The sequence below is a fragment of the Grammomys surdaster genome, unplaced genomic scaffold (genome assembly GCF_004785775.1).
Source record: "Grammomys surdaster isolate TR1022 unplaced genomic scaffold, NIH_TR_1.0 62, whole genome shotgun sequence".
NCBI classification, from domain to species: Eukaryota; Metazoa; Chordata; class Mammalia; order Rodentia; family Muridae; genus Grammomys; species Grammomys surdaster.
Genome location: NW_021604564.1, coordinates 20,000,973 through 20,019,064, shown reverse-complemented (window position 1 = coordinate 20,019,064; position 18,092 = coordinate 20,000,973). Strand labels below are relative to the sequence as shown.

The 18,092-nt window shown below is 39.7% G+C and overlaps 1 protein-coding gene across 3 annotated transcripts in view; it reads left to right on the top strand.

Moving 5' to 3' along the window:
- Positions 1-18,092, top strand: part of Dcun1d1 (defective in cullin neddylation 1 domain containing 1) — a 40,267-nt gene that overhangs the window by 11,680 nt on the left and 10,495 nt on the right. For all 3 annotated transcript variants that reach the window (XM_028763695.1, XM_028763697.1, XM_028763691.1), the window contains exons 2-4: positions 571-787; positions 2,614-2,782; positions 5,605-5,735. In XM_028763695.1, the coding sequence (XP_028619528.1) occupies positions 571-787; positions 2,614-2,782; positions 5,605-5,735 (517 nt within the window). The remainder of the gene's footprint in view (positions 1-570; positions 788-2,613; positions 2,783-5,604; positions 5,736-18,092) is intronic.

The following is an 18,092-nucleotide window of genomic DNA, read 5'->3' as shown; positions in this document are numbered from 1 at the left end:
GAGAGAGAGAGAGAGAGAGAGAGAGAGAGAGAGAGAGAGAGAGAGAGTAAATATATAATTAAAAGAACCTTTTTAAAGGGTGGACATAATAACTAGGATAGTTACTTTTTATTTGAGGGAAATGTGTGAGAATTCTCCTAAGAGTTACATGTTTTGTAAATACCAACTAGGAGAAATGTAGGATGTTCACATTCCATTGCATTCTTGTTTGCTGGACAGCACAAACCTAGGCAGGTAGTGCTGCACTGGGCGTTAGGACTGCAGCCAGTGCCTGTTTCGTTTCCCTTTCCCATGGTGCTTTGGCTCACTATCTGGATGTCATCTCTGATGTAAGGAGGCTGAGCTCCCTTGTACTGTCTCCATCCTTCTTACCTTTCCAGAGCTCTACCAAACTTTGTCTTTCAGATATTTTTAAATTGTGTCGCTGATAATGATAGATCACAAATAAGTCTTAGTAAAACTGTTTCTATGTTTTGTGGGAAAAACAAAACTTTACTAATGACTACAGTTAGCTACATTGAAATGTATAATGATGCTACATAGCTTCAGTTTGTTTTCTGGTTCTCCTAGAACAAGTTGAAATCATCGCAGAAGGATAAAGTTCGTCAGTTTATGATCTTCACACAATCTAGTGAGAAAACTGCAGTAAGTTGTCTTTCTCAAAATGACTGGAAGTTAGACGTTGCAACAGATAATTTTTTTCAAAATCCAGAACTTTATATACGGGAGAGTGTAAAAGGATCGTTGGACAGGAAGAAGTTAGAACAACTATACACTAGATACAAAGGTGAGTATTTGATTTAATGTTAAAAGTCGTGGGCTTGTCCTCAGATGTTGTCTTCCCAGATTGTGGAGTTCAGTGTACTCATGAGAACTACAGCAGATCCTGCAACTTACAAGATCTTAGAAGGGAACTCATTCTCCTTTTTACGTCATCTCTTCTTGTCTTCTCCCCGTTCTGCAGTTTGAGAATGGAAGATTGGAGGCAATTTTTCCTAACCTTGTGTTTGTAAAACTTGCTGAGCCAGGTTTCTGAAAGTCTGTATAATAACTTTTTGTAAAGTAACACATACTTTAAAAAAGCCACACAACTGAGATTAGTGATACAAGCCTTCATCGCAGAGGTGAAGGCAGTCAGATTGAGAGTTCAAGGTTAGCTTAAATTGTAAGACTATCTTGGAAAAAGGAAAAAGCAGAAAAAAAAAGAAAAAGAACAGGATAACAGTTTGTTTATCTGTTCCTTATTCTCCTCAGGGTAACCTATATGTAATAGTCCAGTATGGATACATGCATATCTTTTATGTTTTTACACAGATGTATAGAGAGTTATTTTCAAAATTTCCTCCAAATGGGATTATATTATATCCATAATTCATGCTCCAAAGTGTTGCTACATACCCAGCCTGTTGTACACTATTGTAACTGATAGTCACTACCAGATATTTTACATTTTTTCTCTTTTTTTAATTATTTTATTTATTTACATTCCATCTGTTGCCCCCCTCCTGGTCCCCCTTCCCATAGTTCTTCATCTCATCCCACCTCCTCCTTGCCTCTGAGAGGGTGCCTCTCCCAACCCCCCACTCCATGCCCATCTTCTCCCACTGAGGCCAGACTAGGCAGTCCTCTGCTGTATATGTGCTTGGGGCCTTGGACCAGCTAGTGTATGCTCCTGGTTGGTGGCTCAGACTCTGGGAGCTCCCACATGTCCGAGTTAGTTGAGACTGCTAGATTTTTTATGGGGTTACCCTCCCATTCATCTCCTTCAATCCTTCCCCTAATTCCTCTATAGGGATCCCCAACTTCAATCCAATGGTTGGATATAAGTATCTGCATCTGTCTCAGTTAGCTGCTGGTGGGGCCTCTTAGAGGATAGCCATATACTTTACATTTTTTTTTTTTTTTTTTAGCAAATCATATTTGGTAGCAGTATAGAGGAACCTCTTTCTTTGTATATGTCTAGTTTTTTAAATAGTTTTCCTTTTGTAAACATTGGATACTTAAACTGTTGAGATTAAAGATTGAATTGTATATTTCATTTTATTAAGACTTGAGCAATTGTGGTAAAATGAATTTTGTTTTAAGTAAAAAGAGTTTGTAATTTAACACTGGTTAATTTTGAATACTTAATAAAATATGGGTGTCTTGACTTAAAAGTCTCTTGTCCCTGTATAGGCATGTCTGATTTTATTTGTGTGTGTGACATTTTCACATAGATAAGTGTGTGTGTCTTTGTTCCTTTTTTTTTTTTCTTGACAGATCTCACTATGTAGCTCTATCTATTCACTATGTAGACCATGCTGACCTTGAAGTCACAGAAATCTGCCTGCCTCTGCCTCCCTAGTACTGGGACTAAAGACGTGCAGCACCAAAGCTCCATTAGTGAGATTTTTAAAAATTAAATGTCCAACTACTTTTACACTTTCCTGTATACTTTAACAGTACTACTTAGGGGTGTACTGACATAGGCTGTTACATGGGAAAACATCTGTGAAAAGAATACAACTTCATGTCTCTGGTATATTGTGATTTGTTTTAAAATAGAAAATAAAATAGTATCTTTTGTTATGAATATAATAAAGGATGGCACTAATTTTATTTTTGTTTTTAAAGACCCTCAAGATGAAAATAAAATTGGAATAGATGGTATACAACAGTTCTGTGATGATCTGGCCCTCGATCCAGCCAGCATCAGTGTGTTGATCATTGCATGGAAGTTCAGGGCGGCCACACAGTGCGAGTTCTCCAAACAGGAGTTTATGGATGGCATGACAGAGTTAGGGTGAGTATGTAACTTCCTGAGGAGACGAAGCTCTCTCTAAGAGATGATGGAGCTTCATCTTCAGTTTTGTCTTCTGCTTTAAATAGAAATTTAAGTTTTTTCTAGACTACAAACAGTACTGAGTCAGTATATTGTTTTCCTGGTATTTTCTGGGTTTGCCAAATGCCTGTAAATTTTGTAGCCTTCTCTAACTGTGTTGTTCCAGTTATTAGTTCCTAGGAGTCACTAGAATTAAAATTATTTGACATTAGTATTTAACATAATAAAGTAAAATGAACAATTATTTCCTATTTTGAGGCTGTGTATTCTGGTGATAAAAATTAGATTTTAAGAACTAGAGGGTCCATAGAAATATTAAATGCTTTTGGCTTTGCTTACTGCCTCGATGGCTGGTTAGTGAACAGGTTTGAATAAGTAGATTGAAAAGTCAGATAAAAGTTTGCTGACAATTGCTAGTTGGCTGACAGGACTGCAGAAGTAATCTGAAAGCTGGGCATGGTGGGAGTCCCAGCCCTTGGAAGGTAGATGCACGAGGATCAGGAGTTGAGGTCATCTGCAGCTGCATAGAAGCTCAAGGCCAGCTTGGCCTGCAGTGTGAGATCCTATCTCCAAAATATAATAGAACCAAAAAATTAACATTGACCAAGCAGGGCTTCATTCCAGTAACTCTTTTGCCTATCTCTTCATAACTACTCTGTGAGGGAAGTATTTACTGACCCATAAAAGATGATAAAAGCAGGTGATATTCCAGTTGGGACTACAAGCAGGATTCTGCTTACTGAGTCGGAGGGGCTTTGGAAAGCTGGGCAGTCAGGATACAGCCTCTTCAATCATTTGACCACAGAAGATTTAAGGAAGTGCTGCACCACGAAAGAGAGAGCCTGAATGTGTGAAGGGTGGTGGTAGCTGCTGCCACCCCTGGGTCTTCATGAAGTGAGCTAGCCAGTCAGGTCACAGTTCAGTCCCTGGGGAGAAGGCAGGGCTGCAGGAGCAGGGTGCCTGCTCAGAAGCTGATACTGTGGTGGATAAAACTGGTTAGAGGGCGGGGACAGGTGGAGGTGGGCATGGGGGCCTACTGTAGGAGTTGTCAGAACTGATAGGTAGTGCTGGGACCTTTCAGACACTAACACCATTTCCCTTGACTGACAGCAACCTGGGTAAAGTTTCCTCCCCTGGCCTTTTAGCCTTGTAGACCCTGTAGTCAGTAGACCCTGGCACTGAATGAGCTGGCAAGAGAAATGATGTCCAGAGGTTTGTGGCTGGAACTACAAAGCAGGGCAGAGTAGGGTGGGCTTACATGAAGAGAAGTAAGTTAGTAATGTGCCCACCCTCTCTTACAGCTGAGCCAGCTTGTCCTGTGCCTGCTGGGCTTTTCTGTCAGAGACACATTTCACTAGAATTATGGAAAAGCAATGTCTCTACTTATGGAAAATATAGTAACAATGCATCCTATGAAATGTTACAGAGAATGTAGAAGTAAGATAGAAAGCAGAAGTGTTTAGAGAATTGATTGGGTTGATTTGTTCGGAATCTTTAAGACACAGGACACTTATGTCATAAGGCCATTGCTAGGAGGAAAGTAACTTGGTACATGTTGAAAGTTTTGTAAACATAGGGGAAACCCTAATTCTGCTTTCAATTAAAATTTAGTTGAAGGCAGTACAGCTTTTAGCTAGTCTTTATTAAAAGCAAGTTTTCAAGAAGAATCCATCTTTAGCAAGAGGCCTAGTTTGGAAGCGATTCCTTGGACTGCCTGCAGCTCCAGCTGTCCCTACCACAGGGAAAGAACTGGAGACGGGCAGACTTTGTATATCCTTGTCTATTCATGGACGCAGAGTAGAGTCTCTAAGTCCCTGTGTTGAGAGTTTAGTGAATTAATATATTTAAAAAGAATAGCCAGGCTGGGCGGTGGTGGCACACGCCTTTAATCCCAGCACTTGGGAGGCAGAGGCAGGTGGATTTCTGAGTTCGAGGCCAGCCTAGTCTACAGAGTAAGTTCCAGAACAGCCAGGGCCACACAGAGAAACCCTGTCTCGAAAAACAACAACAACAACAACAACAACAAAAAAGAATAGCCAGTTTCTTTTAGGAGTAGTTATTCTAACATTTCATCATTGTGGACTTTGTCGTCTTTTTTATGCCAACTCTAGACAAGAGTTACCCTTCATCCATGGCTTTTGTGAAGTTTTAGTGACTCATAGTTCACTGTCTTCACAAATTGTGGGTGAAAGTTTCCAGGAAAAAAAAAATCTCTTAAGTTTTAAGTTGGGCATCATTCTGAGTAGAGATGTAAGATTTTAAACTGTCCTGCTGTCCGGCCTGAAGTATAAGCTGTCCTTTTGTCCGGCATGCCCCCACTGTACCCTGCCTGCTTGTTAGTCACTTAGTGGCTTTCTCAGTTACCATAGTGGTGGGGGTTCAGGTGGCCCGACTTTAAAGTGTAAACGTAGCGATGCTGTCAGTTAGGATGTGCCAGAGAGCATTGCCTTTTCAGTAGAGGGAACACATGCGTAGCATTTCCATTACCGCATAACTATTTTAATATTAGTTCCGATTAATCTCTTGCTTTGTCTTTTCTATAAGTTGCACTTTGTACCACAGCTGTGTATGTTTAGGAAGAAGCTGTGCATATCGGGGGCATAGTGCTCTTCAAGGTTTTAGGGTCAGTGAGGGACTTAATGTAAAAAGATGAAATCCCATCTATCTGATTTTTTAAGCATAAGTTCTAGGAAACAAATGCAAGCCCTCATAGGAATAATTAAGTTAAGTTTTTAATTTATAGTGAAAAGTTAACCATTTATAAACTTAATTTTATAATGTAGATGTGACAGCATAGAAAAACTAAAGGCCCAAATACCCAAGATGGAACAAGAATTGAAAGAACCAGGACGATTTAAGGATTTTTACCAGTTTACTTTTAATTTTGCAAAGAATCCAGGACAAAAAGGATTAGGTAAGAATATTTTAAAATTATATTTGGTATTTTACATATATTTAAGTACATTGATAGTATCACTTTTGCAATAGAAAATCTTGTGGTTTGAACATAATGTTATGAAAATACCAGCCTTGGAAAACACGGAGCAGTGACTAGTCAGGGAGCTGTGGGCACGGTGCAGCAGAGGGTCGCGTAGAGGTCTTGTGCGAATCACTGAATTATTAAAACATAAAAGCTCTAAGTACAAAACAGAAGTGGTCCTTAGTATTTCACTGGCATCTGTTTATGGGCTCTTTTTCTCTGTAGAGACTCAAGAAAGTTTTAGGGGCGTAGGATCTGCAAAGGTACTGTTACCTTTTGATTGTTGAGTCATGGATACAGTACCCCAAAACTTCATTTCTGGGTCTTTTCTTTTTTTTTACATTTGAAAACTATAAGAAAAGGTGAAATGGTCATGACTCATAATCTTACTGGGGAAAGCAATGAACAGTGCAGAGCATCTTAGCCTTGTCGTATCACCTCATTTTAGGAAAAGTTTAGATCAGCCAGTTGGTACTAAATGCAGTGTGCATCTGTTTGCTTAGGGCCCAGTTAGGGGCTACGAAAGTAAAAGGTGAAGTGGAATTTACAAAGTTCCTAAAAAGCTTAGACAGCAGTAGATAAGAGAGGGTTCCAAAGAGGAAGAGTAATTAAAGCCAGAGAGATTGGAAAGTGCTTTCTAGGCTTTGGGAGATAGCCTAACAAGTGGAAGGCTTGTTATCTGGCTGGATAAAGAAAGGCAGTAATATTGAAGGTCTAGGGGCTCCCACACTTAGAGATAAGTTGAGACTATGCAAGAAAGAAGGCATTGATTTGATTTTAGAGAGACAGGAAGTTGGTGAGACACAGTATAGCTAAATTAATAACCGTAGGCTTCTTTTGAAAATGGGACAAAAAATGTTTTGAGTTGGAGTATGTGAGGAATAGGACCCACTGGGAGTTTTTCCATGACAGTGATCCAGTTGATTGTAAGTTTTTAGGTAATAGTGAGCCGGGTTTTTCACCTATACTGTTCAGCAATGCTGAAGAATTTTATTCTTTCCTTCAGCAGATTACTCCTGGGTACCAGATATATAGATACAGAATCTAGACTTTTTTATTCTTAATTTGCAAATGAGAAAACTTAGGCACAGGAAAGGTAAATCATGAATGAGGTGGTGGTGGTTTCTTTGTTTCTGAGATGCTTCGGGATTGAATCAGAGCCCTGCACATGCTAGGCAGGTGTGTTGTCTGCTAAGCCATGCCTTGTACTCTTCAATTCTCGAGTTTCATGTTCTCACTAGCTGCCCGGGCTGGTCAGAAGTTCTCTTTTGCCAGGCAAATCAGACCTTGAACTTTGCATCCTCCTGCTGGGACTCGCAGGATCAGCTTTGCTGTTTGTGTGTTCATTGGTAGGGGTGAAACCTAGTCTTCTGTGAGGGGAGTGCACTGCACTGTGCTGGCCTCAGCACAGGTTCTCTTTGGAAGATACAGTAGCTGGAGAGGCTAGTGAGTCCTCTTGTACTAATTCTGCCTTGTGTTTTAGTTTGAACTTCAAGGAAAAAGATCAATTTTATGAGTAGGGATTAGTCCAAGGAAGCAACTAGAGAAGAGCTAGAGAAGAGGCGAATGTGTAACTGTAATGGAGAACTAGCCTGGGGGATGAAATGGGACTGAGTCGATAAACGATTTTCAAAATGTTTGTAAAATGAAGTTCCTTTTTGAACTGATTGTTCAGTATAAGCAGGATCTTGCTCTTTTCTTTAAATGCATCTGAAACGAACACATAATTACACAATTAGTGGGGTACAGCATGATGTCAGTGATTTATACAGCACAAATGATCAGATTGGATGGGTTTCATTACTATGGAAGGCTTTCCTTTCAGGATGAGACAGAAAAAGCTGCACTGTCTATAGTTAGACACTGGGTAGCCTAGCTATTTCTTTTTCTAGTTTTCCCTTTCCCTTCCCTCAAGTAAAAATTTGGTGAAGCCTTTTAGTTTGAATATTATTTTGTGGTACTTAGAAATATAACAGCATTTTGATAAGATTATATGTAATATTGTGGATGTCATATTGATTGGGAATCAGTTTCTTAGTTACATTTCTGCCCTTACAGAATATATAATAAATGTTCTTTTAAGTAAATACATATATTGATACTAAAATGAAATAAAATAACATTTTATGGTTATTTGATATATTAATATGATAAATTAGAATTTTTATATTAGAAAAAATTGAGAAAGTGGTTATGTGAAAACAGATTTTGAAAAAAATTGTTGTGGTTTTCTAGTATTAAGAAAACATACATTGTTCAATAGTTTAGACTTTGTTCTTTAATGAGCATTCAGAAGATTATTTAATAATGCGTTTCACTTTTTACTTTTAAAAGTAGAGGCAAATTCTGTGTTGTGTATACAACCACAATAAAAAGTTATTTGTGAAGCTCCCCAGACCATAGCTTTTTACAATGAAATGAACCCTAGTGTCGAATGTGGAGTGTGTTAACAATAGTTTATCTGTGTGGATTTATCAGATGTATTGATAAATTTGTTTGTAAGAACTGATGGGTGAAAAAGGAACTCTGTAGGAGGGAGAGGAGCTTAGAGAGGGAAGAAGAGAGCCAAAGGAGGAAAAAGGGAACAGTTTCTAGGTGGCAGGAAATATGGTGACTTGTCTGAAGAGTTTAGTTAACAAGGACAGTTTTCCCAAAGTCTGTGAAGTCCACAGTTAGTGAAATTTATGAGAGGAGAGGAAGTCCCAGGCAGATGGGAAGGGAGAGTGCAGCCCTGGGCAGCTGTGCTGGTGTGGTAAAAGCTGAGAGTTGTTTCCCTTCCTACCCCAGCCCCTTGTCTCTGCCATCTGCTTCAGTCACCTGCAGTTTCTGATTTGTCTGTATACCTTAAATTTGAAAGAGGTTTTTGTAAGCCCTGCATGTAGTCTTAATCTACTTAAAATACCAGCTCTGCTTAGGAACACACTTTAGGGACATGTACTGTTGCAGGAAGTTGCCATTCCTGTCATGTAGTGCCTCTGCTGTTATTGCACACTTCTTTCTAATTAAGCTCACATGTGATACTCACAATTGTCTTTCTGTTTAAGACAGAGGAAGTGTAATGACCATTTAAAGACCATCACTGCTCAGTCCTTGTCCTTTTCCAGGTCAATATTCCAATTCAACCTAAGACATAAGTGCATTGCTTTTGATAATGCATATTCCATGCTGGGTAAGGAAGGCATTCTTCTCAGAATGACTTAAGACAGGCTCAGTCTTGTTTATGAAATAAAAAAAAAAGTGGGGTTGTGGGGAGAGGCGAAGAGCTTTTGGGACTGCTCAGCAAGAATCTGACATGGGCCAAGGACAAGGAAATGGGTTGCTTGACATTAGGCTAGAACAAAGAAGTAATTTCAGGCAGGAATCTAAACCTTAGGCTAGAACAAGGAAGTAGGCTTCAAACATGAAAATGACTTTGGGCTAGGACAGGGAAGTTGGCTCAGATATTTTGGTCATCCCGATAAGCCCTTAGAAACACTGATGATGGGAGTGATCATGGGACTTTGTTTATTGTCTTGCTTGTTCTTTGATTATTTGTGTTTATTGTCTTGCTTGTTCCTTGATTGTTTGTGTTTATTGTCTTGCTTGTTCCTTGACTATTTGCATCTATTGTATTGCTAGTCCCTCAATCTAGAACTGACCTTAATACTTGCATGTAATTAAAATGGTATAAAAGCAAAAAAGAGGAGTGGGAATGGGATAGGGGGTTTCTAGGGAGGGAAAATGGGGAAAGGGGATGGCATCTGAAATGTAAATAAATACAATATTGAATAAAATATTTTTAAGAAAATGAAAACTACTCGTCATTTAAGATGTTTGTTATTCTGGTGCTGTCATCTAAGCACATTGCCAGTTTTTTGGTTTCTTTCAAAATTGAGCATTAAAAGTTGGACCAGTCTTCAGAAGTCTGTGAAATATAGTGCACTGTTAGGAGACTGTTGGTTCTCCTAATTTGGTCAGAGATTATATATTTTCTATAACAGTCAAGTCATTTTAAGGACCATATTGAACCTTTGTTAGTGGGTGGAGGCAGTGAAGCACAGGCTTGACAGGTGGCATTAGAACATGTGTGCCACAAGGGGGCAGTAGAAAGCCTGAAAGTTGTCCTCTGACCGCTTGCGTGCTCTGGCACCCTTGTACTTGCATTCAGACACACACTAAAAAAACTAATTTCAGAATAGAATCTGAAGGTCATTTTTTTTGTGAGTTGTGGTTCTAAAAATACAGGCAAATTCCATATCATGTATATGCAACCACAATAAAAAGATATTTGTGAAGTAGATGATTTCAAAGATCTTTACCTCATTGTTTAAATGTTTACTCTGAAGCCAGCTGGAGTGGTACCTGTCTGTTAATCCTTGCACACAAGGCTGAGGATGGGGGATTGTGAATTCCAAGCCAAGCTCCATAGTGAAACCTTAGCTCAAAAGAAAAGAACTCGCTTAGAAATAATTTAAGGTACTCTTTGTTATTTTGGTTGGGGTTGGGGGCGGAGGTGTTGAGAGTCTCTTCCTGTGTAGCTTTGGTTGGCCTGGAAGTTGCTAATTCAACTAGACTGGCCTCAAACTCATAAGGATCCTCTGCCTCTGCTTCTCAACCGTCCCAGCTGGGTAAACTGCTAGCACTCTGGAGAGCATTTCTGTGAGTAGCTCAGGTGGGTCTCACGGCAATCCTTTGAGCTGTGTGCATGCTGCACTAGGACACCACTGACAACAGTACTGCTCCAGGACTCTAGAATGTGTTCTAAGATGGATCTTAATAATTTTTCTTTTAATTCAAAATTGTTTTAAGATGTGTCCTTTTTCACATCTTAATTTTTCCATCTTGGAAGAGGCACCTCTGTGTCACTGATGTTTTCACTGTGTTGTTGTTGTCTCTTTGGAGCTTGAGGACCATTTATTGGAATCTGACAGAAAACAGTAAACAGAACAAGGCTGCACATCCCGGTGGAACCTGGAGGAAGGATGGGAGGACGTGGTGAGAAAGGAGAGAGCTCTTGCTTTTTGAGTTAGCATCAGCAGTGATGATGTAAAAACAAGCAGCTATAAAAAGTCAGGGTCGCGCCGGGCGGTGGTGGCGCACGCCTTTAATCCCAGCACTCAGGAGGCAGAGGCAGGCGGATTTCTGAGTTCGAGGCCAGCCTGGTCTACAGAGTGAGTTCCAGGACAGCCAGGGCTACACAGAGAAACCCTGTCTCGGAAAAAAACAAAAACAAAAAAGTCAGGGTCTTCAGAGAAACCTTATGTTAAGGCAAACATGCTTAGGATTTTGGCATTCTGCAATGAAAGGGGAAAAAGAAAAGTACAAACTTTGACGTAGGCTCAGAAGATGTAGGCAGTAGACTCAGCGTGGGCTGAGAACAACCACACACCTTTTCATTTGGATTTCGCTTGTTTCTTCTTTTTTTAACTTAAAAAAAATGATTGATTGAATGATTGACTTATTGACTGGTTGATTGAGGGAGAGGGAAAGAGAGGGAGAGCGTGTGTGTGCGTGTGTGTGCACGTGTGCATGTGTGCGTGTGTGCGTGCGCGTGCGTGTGTGTGTGTGCGTACGTGTGTGTGCGCGCGTGTGCGCGTGTGTGTGCGCGTGTGCGTGCGTGCGTGTGCGTGTGTGTGTGTACACACCGTGACACATGGAAGTCAGACGACTTGCAGGAGCCAGTTCTCTCCTTCCACTGTATGTGTTCTAGGGATCAAACCATAGGCCTCGTCAAGTTTCCGTAGTGGTTCCATATTCTCTGAACCATCTCACCAGCCCTATTTTACTTATTTCTGTCCTGATCTTTATTATTTATTTCTGTCTACCAATTGTTGGTTTGCTGTGTTCTCCCTTTCCCAAGGTCCTAAAGTACATTTCTGAGTCATATTTAGAGCTCTGGCTTTTAATATTTATTTTATTTGCATGTGTATGTACTCTCACGTGCCACACACGCACACATATATATATATAAGGCACTTACATAGAGGTTGGACAACTTTATTTGTGTGTGTGTGTTTGCACATGCCATATACATGAATATACACAGGAATATACATAGAGGTTAGACAACTGTGGGAATCGTTCATTCTGACCCTGTAGGTGGTAGGGTCTTCAGGTCTTCAGGCTTGGTTGGCCCGGCCTTTACTCTTTACGTGCCTTGTCATGTCTATTGATCTCTCAGCATGGGCTCTTCTTGAAGCTATAGCTCTCCTCCTTTGATTGCTTTCACTGACTACAGCCCATGGGTTTTGATATGTTTTGATTTTCATTTAATTCTTAAGCATTCTTAATTTTTTAAAATTACTTCAGTGACCCTCATTCAATAGTGATTTGTTCCTCATCCATAAGTTTGCATATTTTCTGTTATTTCTCTTGCTGTTGATTTCTAGTGTTTTCCGTCATGACTGGATAGAATAAAAGAAATAGTTTGCCTGTTTTATGCCTTGTTGGGTGATTTGTTTTAGAGGATGTCATAATATGCTAGAACAATGTATATACTGAGGTTTTCAGATGAAATGTTCTAAAGGTCCCATTAGGTCTATTGATCAATAATTTCATTTGACATATTTTTGTTTGTTTTGTTGGTCTGAATGACTTTATTGGTGAGAGTAGAATATTGATGTGAGCCACTATTGTTGCATTGAGATTACATCCATGTCTTCAGATCCAGGAGCGTTTGTTCTATGAAGCTGGTTTAAAACAATACATTTAGAATTATGCTTTCTATAAAGGGAGGAAACACTACCATATTTGTTTTACAGATCCAGTATTACCCTGATACCCAAACCAGGTAAGAAGACAATGATAAGAGGAAAACTTCACACCAGTTTCTTCAGGGAACATACATAAAATAATTGTCAACATGCTTTCAGACCAAATTCAGGAGCACTTTTAGATAGAAGGTTGAGTCATATATGCAAATTAATAAATGCAGTAAATCATGTAAATAACTTAAGGACAAATTACAGAAATGAAGAAAAGGCATTTGACCGAGATCAGTGTGCATTCGTGATTTAAATGCTGGAAGCATTAGCATACCACAAAGTGATAAGTTATTACTATAAACCTGCAGCCAATGTTATATTACATGGAGAAAAACTGAGAGCATTTCTTTAAAATCATAAGTGGGGCAGAGATACCTACTCTCATGTCTCATGTTCAGTTTACTGCTTTGAAGTCTTAGCTGTGACAACAAGAGGAGAGAAAAGTAAAAGAGACAAAGTAAGAGAAGGAGAAGTAATGTATCCCTATTTGTAGACAGCATGATTCTATACCTAAAAGACCCTCAAGAATCTACCGAAGAACTCCTAGATCTAATGAGCACTTTCAGTAAAGTTGCAGGATGAAAGAAAAAAAATCAGTGTTCAAAAGAGAAATTAGGGAAAAGCCTCATTCATAATAGCTGAGAGTTAAAAAAAAAAAATACCCATGAGTAAATCTAGTCAAAATAAGGAAAGCCTGCTCCATGAATCCTTCAAGGCACCGAAAAAGGACATCAAAGATCCTATGTGGTGGGAAGGCATTCCATGATCCTGGACTGGCAGAGTTGATTTTGTGAGAATGGCCATATCACCAAAAGTAATCCATATATTCAATGTGATTCCCATCAAAATTCTCATGTCCTTCTTCACTGAACCAGAAAAAACAACCAAAAATTCATGAGGAACCAGAAAGGACCAGGAATGAGCAAAGCAATTCTAAGGGGAAAAAGAACACAGCTAGATATATAACAACGCCTTTGCTTAAATTACACTACAGAGCTGTAGTGGCAGAGACAGTCTGGTGCTGGCATACAAAGACCAGGAGACGAGTGGGACAGAGCAGAGGCCCCAGAAATAATGTCAAAAGAATTCAATGAAAAACAGGTGGTCTGTTCAGCAAAACAGAATGTGCATTTGTAAAAGAATGAGGTTCAATTCATCTTTCCCCGGACAAAAATCAACTTGAAGTAGATGACAGAACTTAGTTTAAAACTTGAAACCACGAGAGGAAAGTATGGAGAACACACAGGAAGTTAGGCAAGAATCTGCGGACAGCTCTCGGCATCACACGAGCTAGCGCCGCAGTTTAACATATGGCACTACATTAAAGTGTTTCCGACAACAAAAGAAACATATCCCACAGGATGGGAGAAAAGTCTTGCCAGCTATACTTCAGAAAGAATTTACATAGAACTATAAAAATTAACACTTAAAATAACCCCCCCCAAAAAAAAACCAAAACTGCCAGTTAACAAGAGTTTTTTAGAGAAGAAACAGCTAATGTGTTTAAAGATATTGAATATCCCTAGTTATCAGAGAAACACAAATTAAAAGTAAGTTGATATACCATCTCACCTTAGAATGGTTATAAAAAATACAGCAGTGCGTGCTGGGAAGAATGTGGGGGAAAGAGAATTTTGATTCATTAATGGTGAGTGCAAAGCAGAGTAGTTATGAGTTCAATATGGATTTTCTCAAAAACTTAAAAATATTGACTGTCGTATGACCCAGGTGTCCCACTCCTGGGCATATCCCCAGTCCTCCACAAAAAATAATGCACATCCAAGGTGCCTGCTGCACTCCTTGAGACCACCAAAGGGGGCAGAAATGGGCAATGAGGAAGGATGAATAGGGTACGTGGGGGTAAAGACACTGGGTGACAGGTTTTGAGGGACAACTAGGGGCACCAAGAAGATGGGGGAAATAAGAGGGAAAGAACATCTGCCCAAAAAAGTCTCCCTTTTTTTTTTTTTCTAAAAAGGCTATCTGTCCAAGTGTACTTTGAAAATGCCATGGTGTCTAGTATATTGTGTGCTAACTTAACAAGTAAAAGCACATATGAGTATTAAGGCATTATTTTGAGTTGCTCCCCCTTATTCATTATGACTTGATCTCTTCTAATTGTACTTTGAAGTCTGTTGTGTTAGATATTACAATTATTATTATTGAAGGGTGTTTATATATCCATGTTATTTTATTACCATCACCACCCCCCTTTGTGTTCCTTATTTGCTTTTATCTACTTTCTATCATGGTGTTTCTTTCCTGTATCATACACAGATACATGTTTTTCTCTTCAGTGCATAGAACTTCTTCAGGCCTCTCTAGTACTGGTTTTCATACCTAGTCTCTGTTTGTTTGCCATATAAGTTTGTTTTTTTCTTTTCCACTAATCATACTAGATAATTTTGCAGGACATAATAATCTTAGTTGACAGTTACTATCTTTCAGAGCATAATGCCAAGAACCAGCCTTGGCTCGGAGAGGGGTTCTGAGAGAGAAGGGGTGTTTGAAAGCAGCCAAACAAACGACACTTAAGCCCAAGCTGGCAGTCTATGTTCTGCTGAGCTATGCTCTCTCGCTCTCTCTTGCTCTCTCACTTTGTGTGTGTGCATGTGTGTGTGTTTAACACTCGATGGCTCTTGTAGACCAAAAGCCCAGTTGTTTATTTTACATATCTATTCAGTCTTTATTCCAGGTTTCCCTTTTGAATATCCCATGAATCAGCATCCCAGGACCTCAGCCCCTTGATTCTTAGAAACAGCAAGCATAAGCACAGAAAATAAGATACCTGGGCGGGACCCTACCCTGAAATTACCATTATTCTGACTATGCCTGGACCTTAATTAGCTGTCCCAGCTGACCTTGAACTCAGAAATCTACCTGTCTTTGTAAGCATAAACAAACAAACAACCTAGCTGAGTGGATCATGTTCTGTAATCACCACTTCCTAAATCTCTTCATCTTTTTTCTTAGTATCTTTCTGACCATCTGGCTCAAAGTGTAGCTGCCTCTGTTCCTTTAGACCTGTGAGCTCTTTCTACAATTCATATTGCATCCTTATACTTTGCATAGTTTAGAAATTAGGTATTTGAGAACTCGTGTTTTCAGCGTTCTTTCCCACAGCCTTAAAGGTTGTCCTGAAGGTCACAGTGTCTACCATTTTGCTAAGACATAGGCATGCCCTTGCCTCCAGACTCATGCTGTCTCTGTTTATCATGGAGTTGTTAACTTTGGCAGAGAAGACATTCCTCGAAGGAGGAATGTCAAAATATGTACACTATTATACAAGCAAGCCTTATCCCCACAGCAACCGTCAATACTTGTGGGGGCCCACGCCCTGCTGGCTCTGTTCCAAGGGCAGGAAACCATGCCATACTGTCTCTTACATGGCCAAGCTGGACTCCGGCAGTATAGAATACATGTATCTGTATTCTCTTTGAATCTAGGTAGTTTATTTGTATGGTCCAGTTTCACTGAGTGTTGTAAATGTGTTTAGGATTATTATAGAATGTCTTGCATGTTCTTTCCTATTTGTCATTGCACTCTGCACTGCATGGAAGTTCTGTTGTCTCTCTGGTAGGTTTACTTAATTTTCTTTGGATATCCAGATGTTGCCTTAGAACATTGATAGATGTTTAAATGTATGGTCTTAGGATGGCTTCAAACCCTTTAGGATTAGAGATGAGTGCAGCTGTGCCTGGTTCCAGTTTTAGTCTTTTGAGGAGCTTTTCCCCTCTGTAATGGCTGCAGTAATTTATAGTCCCAGTTTCTCTTTCTCCACATCCTTGTCAGTATTTGCTGATTTTTTTTAATGCGTGTTTACAATGTGTGTGAGGGAGGCAGCATTAGATCCACTGTAGCTGGAGTTGCAGGAGGTTGTGAGCTTTCCAAATTGGGTCCTGGAAACCACATTTGACTCCCTGGAGGAGCAAGAAACAACCACTGAGCCTCAAGTGTTTTTTTAATCTCTGTCTTTTCCTATTGGAATTTTGAGTTAAATTTATTGAGCACTATTTTCATATATTTGTTGGCCATTTGTGTTTCTTCTTTTGAGAAATATGTATTGAGGCCATTGCCCCCCCCCCTTATAATTTCTTGGAATGTTTTGTTGCTATTGGTTTGAGTTCTCTATTTAGTTTTTTAATTAGCTTTGGTCAAATAAGCAGTTTACAAGTGTTTTCTGTAGACTTTCCCTTCACTCTAGTTCTATAATGATGCTAGAGTTCCCTGGTTTGAACTCTGTTTTAGCCTTTTGTGGTTTTGAGGTCTCAACCAAAAGATCAATGTCTACAGCAGTGTTTGCAATTATTTGTTATTGGGTGTGTGCGTGTGTATTAAGTGTGTGTGCGTGTGTATTGTGTGTGCACATGTGTATTGAGTGTATGTGAGTAAGTGCAGCTGCATGCATGCCAAGGTGTGCAGGCCCATCAGAAGACAACTTCAGGGAGTTAGTTCTGTGCATCTGCATTTATGTGGGTTTGAGCCTTGAGCTCAGGGTGTCAGGCTTGTACAACAAATGCTTTCCCTAGCCCCGATGGTAGTGGTTTTGCTCAAGGCTGCTTTGGCTATTCTGCCTTTGTTGTTGTTTGGATTTTTGTGATACTAGGGTTGAACTTGGTTCTTGTGCATGCTAGACAGTGGTATACCACTGAGTTGAGTCTTTATCCCCTTATTTGGGGTATGCTTCTACATGAATTTTAAGGTTGGTTTTCCTAGTTCTTTGAAAAATCTCATTGAATCTGTATATCATTTGGTGTTTGGGGATATTCTAGCAATATTAATTCTTCTAATGCAAAACCACAGAAGATCGTTTCATGTTTTTGTTTTAATTTCATCATGGTCTGTAAATTTTCATTGTGGATGCCTGTCTCTTCTATGGTTAACGTTAGTGATTTAATTGTATGATCCATGAGTAGGGTTGTTTTTCTGATTTCCTTCTCAACAACTTTATTATTACTTAAAATGTAGCTCGCAGCTTCACTGAATCACTGTTTTTATCAATTCAAATAGTCTTTGGTGAAGTCTCTTTCAGAAGATCTTGTTTTTTGATTACAGCAGAGGCGAGTGCAACCAATCGTAGTAGGTTACAGAGGTTATGTATTCTACGTGGACACAGACCTTCAGGATGGTGGCAGCATGTGGCATCAGGAAGAACTGAAACCCACGAGTCAGACCTGAGTGCACGTGGAGGATCCTAGTTAAGAGTATGCTGGGTGACAGCCATGATAATGAAGTGACAGAGCTAGATGGTGCCATGTGTTCATAGGTCGCGTGCTGTGTAACAGCACGTTATAGGCAGAAGTGTAATTTGGAAGTGGTTTTTGTGATTTAAGGTACCAGACCACTCTTACTGGAAAATGACACCAGATATTAGAGTCCTTTGGGATCAGCCAGACTATACAGAGCACAGGACGACTGAGACACATAACCTTTCTCATATGTGGAACCTAGTCGACAAAACACTTGTGCGCGCGTGTACACACACACACACACACACACACAGAGAGAGAGAGAGAGAGAGAGAGAGAGAGAGAGAGAGAGAGAGAGA